Here is a 5446-nt window from a genome sequence, read left to right as displayed (position 1 = left end):
AAGCTCGCTCCTGAGAAATGACACCCAAAGTTGATCTCTGAGCGCTGTACTACTCAGCACATGTGTGCATGTGCCCCATACATAGTTACACAGGCACACGTGCACACAAGAGATAGAAGACAGACAGACAGCCACATGCCTGGACCTTATTTGGACTTTGCTTCTAGCAAATCCTGGGGGAGAAATCAGAACGTTGAGAAGCAGTGGGGTTCTGAGTGAGTACTGCCCACAGGACAGCTTACTATTTCTTTTGTAGGTGAGATGAGCCGCCATGGTGACCTTTCTCTCCATAAGGATCTTTTAAAGGATCCTTATCTTTCTCAGGGCAACGCGACACCTACAATTTGCTTCTAGATTAAGCATAACTGGGGAGGAAGATACGGAGTAGCGGAGTAGCTGTAAGATAGTCACTGTGGATGCTGGTGCTGGGCACATGGAAGTTCAGTACTCAGTGTTTTTATTTTTTATTCAGCAGTGGGAATCAAACTTGATCCATTGCCGAGTGGAACCAGGGGACTTGAAGCAAGCACTCTGCTGTAGCACTGGAGCAGGAAGAGCTAAGAAGGGATAAATGCATCTTTCAAGTTCAACAACCAATTCCAAAGCAAACAGAAAGAAGAAACATATAGACACCATCACCAACACAGACACACATATACTTGAGAGCAAAAGTACGGAAGCCCACTCAAGAAGAGGGTGAATCAAACTCGAGACACAAATACGACCTGGTGATATAGGCCTGTTATACCAGTTATTCTGCAGACAGAGTTCAAGGGAACCGTGAACTGCTTAGTAAGAACTTGTCTCAAAATAAAAAATGAGCCGGGTGGTGGTGACGCACGCCTTTAATCCCAGCACTCGGGAGGCAGAGGCAGGCGGATCTCTGTGAGTTCGAGACCACCCTGGTCTACAGAGCTAGTTCCAGGACAGGCTCCAAAGCCACAGAGAAACCCTGTCTCGAAAAACAAAACAAACAAAAAAAAATAAAATAAAAAATGAAAAGAGGGCTGGAGGGTGTGATTCAGTGGTAGAGCAATTGCTAGAATCCCCCAGTGAGGGGCTGGGGTGTGGCTCAGTGGTAGAGCACCTGCCTAGAATCATCAGTGAGGGGCTGGGGTGTGGCTCAGTGGTAGAGTACCTACTTAGCAAGTACAAAGCCCTAGGTTTGCTCCCCAGTACACCTCTGCCTGTAGCCGGCAGCTGTGGGTGGTTCTCCACCCAAGGATCAAACACCAGCTATGTGAGGAGACACTTTCCCCGACAACAGTAACTGAAAGTACTAAAGGTTTGAAGATAAACTTCTAGCAACCATTGGGGCTGGATTCTGGTTTCTCTCCTGTGTGGGAGATGCCTAGGAGAATGTGTGGTGTGTGCAAATGTCACCCATATGGCTGTCACTGTCATCTATCCTGAGGGTGGAGTAGAAGGCAGCTAAGGATGGCGCTGCTTTGGGAATCAGTGTGGGCGTCCACAAGGGACAAAACTGGCAAGCCTGGAGCTACTGAGGCTCGCTGAAGGCAGGCAATGGTTAAGTCAACAAAATTCTAATGCAAAACAGGCTAACAAAACAAGAGATAGGCACAGAAAAAAATTGCCATTATTTCCAGATCATTAATGAACTTTTCATTTCAAGATAAAAATTGGGGGGGGGCGGTAAATAAAAAAGCAAGCTTTGGTGTTGAAGAGTGGTCTCTCTGGTGGTGAAGTGCCAGCATGAGGACTTCAGATCCCCAGCACCCAAGCAAAGGATGGGTACACAGGCGCACACACACACACACACACACACACACAGTATACCTACAACTGCCTTGCTCTGAACTCACTGGAGTATCTGGATTATTTTCAATGTCAACATGCTGAAACAGCACTCTAATCCCAAACTTGACAACATCCTGTCCTATCCATGAGACCATTTCTTTTGGAGCTCCCTAGGTCAAAAACCACGGGAGACCCCCATAACTGCTCAGCTGACCTGCTGACATACTTTTCTGAAGTGGGACAGATACGTCATCCATTGCTGGTTTTCCTTCGGCACACTGGCTATGACTCTGCGGGCATGGACTGTGCTCAGAAACACTCCCCGAGTCAGACACACGCAGGTGGCCTGGGGAGACGGCTCCACTGGGGTTTGCCACACAGGCATAAGATCCAAGTTCAATTCTGAGAAGTCACATAAAAAGCTAGACATGCTGGTGAGGGATCACAATCCCAGTGCTCAGGAAGCAGAAAGAGATAGCCCTGGGACTTGCTAGCTAGCCAACCTTGACATCCAGATTCGGTGAAACACCCTGCCCCGCAAAATAACGGAAAGGCTAAACAAAGAAAACGTTCAAAGTTGACTTCTAGTCTCCACACGTGAACATACAGTCAGGAGAATGGGTTGTGTGCACACGCATACATGCATACACGCACACACTCTGCAAGGGCTGCAGGGCTCAATGGTAAATCCCTTCCCTGCCAGCTAAGCCACCATGCTCAGACACGTACCCACTGCACATGCCAGCTCCTGAGAGACAGATTTCCAGGCACTGCACCCAACATCATTTCAAAAATAGCAGCCTTGGCCCTGATCAGTAGATGAGCAGGACCCTGTGGTTTGAAACTTTGCCCACCATGGGGAGACAATCCCACGCGAAAGAAAGTCTTGTATTCCAAAGGCGGGGAGTGGGGCTGGGGAGAAGTCGGAGAGTGAGAGTGCTCGCTGCACAAGCAGGAGGGCGTGAGTCTGGATCCCCAACACCCACATAAAAAGCCAGGTGTGGTTTCCTGCGAGGCTGCAACCCCAGTGCTGTGGGGGTGGAGACAGGAGGATGACTGGGGCTTGCTGGCTGCCAACCTAGCTCCAGGTTCCATCTGAGACTCTTCCTCGGGGGAATAAGGTAGAGAGTGACAGAGCAGGACGCCCAGTGGCCTCTTCCTTTGACTTGTGTGTGTGCAGCCCCATCCCTAACAATACAGTAAGCTAGACTCTGGCAGGGGTGGTTGGGTTAAGAACCCTAAGAAGACAATGGGTTGAGGTGTTTCCAGAACCTGAGTTACAGGAAGAAGCCCGAGGAAGATGGAGAGAAAGATCATCTGTCAAGTTCTCAGGCCCAGGAATGCAGTTAATGACCCATTGAGTGAACGATTGTTCCTCCCGGCAATCTGGCTTTATTTTCTTTCGGTGGTGGGGATGGAACCCAGGGTCTCGCGTGAGCTAGGGAAGCAAGCGGTCTACCACCCAGCAACAGTCCAGCCCTTGTACATTCAACAGGGACACAGCTTTCCGGTTTGGAAAAAGAGGGTGACATTCCTTCTCACACCTTAGTAAGATGAGTCACTGTCAGTGTTCAGAGTTATTCAGTCAGAATATATAACATATCTGGACCCTGGGAAGGTGGACATACAACGGCAAGTACTCCAGACCTGGGAACGACCCCAGCAAAAACTCCACACTCAGGGAGCTCATAAACGTGAGTAACGAGACAGACACTCACACCTGGCCGTGAACCTTGTCAAAGGAACACCAACGAGAGTTAGAAGCAATTACTGAATAGAAAAAGAAAGTGCTGGGAAGGAAGCAATTAACATGGTTTTCCCCTAGTACATAAGATCTTAAGGTCCTGGACCTCGAGGGTGGCAGGGGACTAGGATTAATGGGAGTTTGGAAGAAGGTAAAGTAGGCATGGTGTCGAACGTCACAGGAGCAGTGAGCCTGGGACCTGGGACCTGGGACAAGCGAGGGATCTGTACTTCCCACCACGTTCTGGGGGTAAACAGAGGCACAGCACTTCCTGCCCAGATACTAGATGTAAAGCCACTGCCTCCAGACTTGCTCTTAAGGCATGGACTGTCTCCCAACAAAGGCAGCTCCCTGGACCATACACCTCCCGGGGAACACCCTCCCTGGCAGGGTAGGGCAGCTCATCAGTCCTCCCAGGTCCAGGCCAAGGAAGTGCACACTGGGGGCCTGACCTATGGGAGTCAAGGACAAGAAGTGCACCTAGATTACTCAGACCACGAGGGTCAGAAGTGGCCCTGGTGGCTCTGCCTAAATGGAATCAGAGTTGAGGGCCATGGGGGTGGGGGCTATCTATGGCAGAGTTCAGGCTGAGTGGGGTCTCATGCTGCCAGGGGAAAGCTAAGGGTCAGGGAGTGACCCTAGAAGAGAGGAGTCTTTTGGGGCCAGATGACCCAGAGAGTCCAGACTAGGTTAGATGGAGATCAGGGTGATTTAACATTCTCGAGGCAACAGGGGTCAGAGATGACTTCTGTCTGGAGGTTTAGGCAGGGTGAGATTATAGGGGTTAGGGGTGGCCCTAGGGCTCCCAGGTTAAGTAGAGTCAGGGGTAACTGTTCCTGGCTGGTAAGGGTCAAGAGTGACCCCAGGTATTGGGGGCAGGTGGGATCAGGGGCAACCTGGGTTCAGAACGTAAGGGACCAGCATGGGAGGGGTGGAGACCAGATGGAGTAGAGGGGTGTGTGTGTGTGTGTGTGTGTGTGTGTGTGTGTGTGTGTGTGTGTGTGAGAGAGGGGGTGGGGGGAACAGGGGGTTAGCATGAACCCAAGTGTTTAGGCCTGTCCAGGGTTGGAGTGACAGGGGGTTTCAGGATGAGTGGGGTCTGAGTTTGGTCCTACCAGTCAGTCAGGGCCCACCCAGGGATAAGGGCCCAGTGAGCTAACAGGGGGTCAGGCTTAGCTGGGTCGTGATTAACATCACAGGGTCAGAGCCAGGTGAAGGTCTGGATCACCGGGATCTTAGGGTTCAGGCTTAGCTGGGTGGAGAAATGTGGTAGCCAGGTGGTCGGACCAGGTGGGATCAAGATCAATCAGTGTAAGCAGGGGTTCAGAGCTAGGTGGGGTCAAGAATGGGAGATGTCTAGGTAATCAGAGCCGGGTGGAGTCGAGATTGGAGAGGCCAGTACCTGGCAGGGTAGAGATGGGGAGGGAGTGACCAGGGGCTAGGACCCAACAAAAAAACGAGATGGGATGGGGAGGAGGAGAGACCTAGTGGCCAGGCCAGGAGGAGGCGAGTTGAGGGGGTTGACCAGGGGTTCAGGACGGATAGGGTCGAGATCAGGGGGTGACAAGGGACCAAGACGGGTGGGGTCGAGATCAGCGGGTGGCTAGGAGGTCCAGGCCAGATCCGAAAAGGGGTGACCCGGGGGGTGGCGCCGCACTCACTGTTGGGGCAGCTGAAGGGCTGGCGCTCCCCGCCTCTGGAAGGCCCCGTCCACGAAGACACCGTTCTTGCCGAGGCAACGCAGATAGAAGTGAGGTTCCTGGAAGCTGAGCTGCAGGTGGCGCCGGGAGATGAAGCTCGACAGGCCCATGCTCAGGTCCACCGATCCCTGCGACGAGTTGCGGCCGATGGTGACGCTGGGCTGTCGCATCAGAAACTCGAACTCCCGGCCCTCCAGGCGCGCTAGGGCTGGCCCTGGGCTCTGGCGCACTGAGGCGGCGGCGG

At 52.4% G+C, this 5446-nt stretch overlaps 1 protein-coding gene across 1 annotated transcript in view; it reads right to left on the bottom strand.

Annotated features, from left to right (window-relative positions):
* The window catches only part of Foxk1 (forkhead box K1), a gene marked incomplete at its 5' end in the record, with an annotated part of 73453 nt that extends 68009 nt beyond the window's left edge, over window positions 1–5444 (bottom strand). Inside the window, one exon of the mRNA XM_005368070.3 lies at window positions 5164–5444. Within this exon, the coding sequence (XP_005368127.1) occupies window positions 5164–5444 (281 nt within the window). The remainder of the gene's footprint in view (window positions 1–5163) is intronic.
* Window positions 5445–5446: the final 2 nt, after the last annotated feature.

Source organism: Microtus ochrogaster, unplaced genomic scaffold (genome assembly GCF_000317375.1).
Source record: "Microtus ochrogaster isolate Prairie Vole_2 unplaced genomic scaffold, MicOch1.0 UNK27, whole genome shotgun sequence".
NCBI classification, from domain to species: Eukaryota; Metazoa; Chordata; class Mammalia; order Rodentia; family Cricetidae; genus Microtus; species Microtus ochrogaster.
This window is presented reverse-complemented; position numbering and strand designations above follow the sequence as displayed.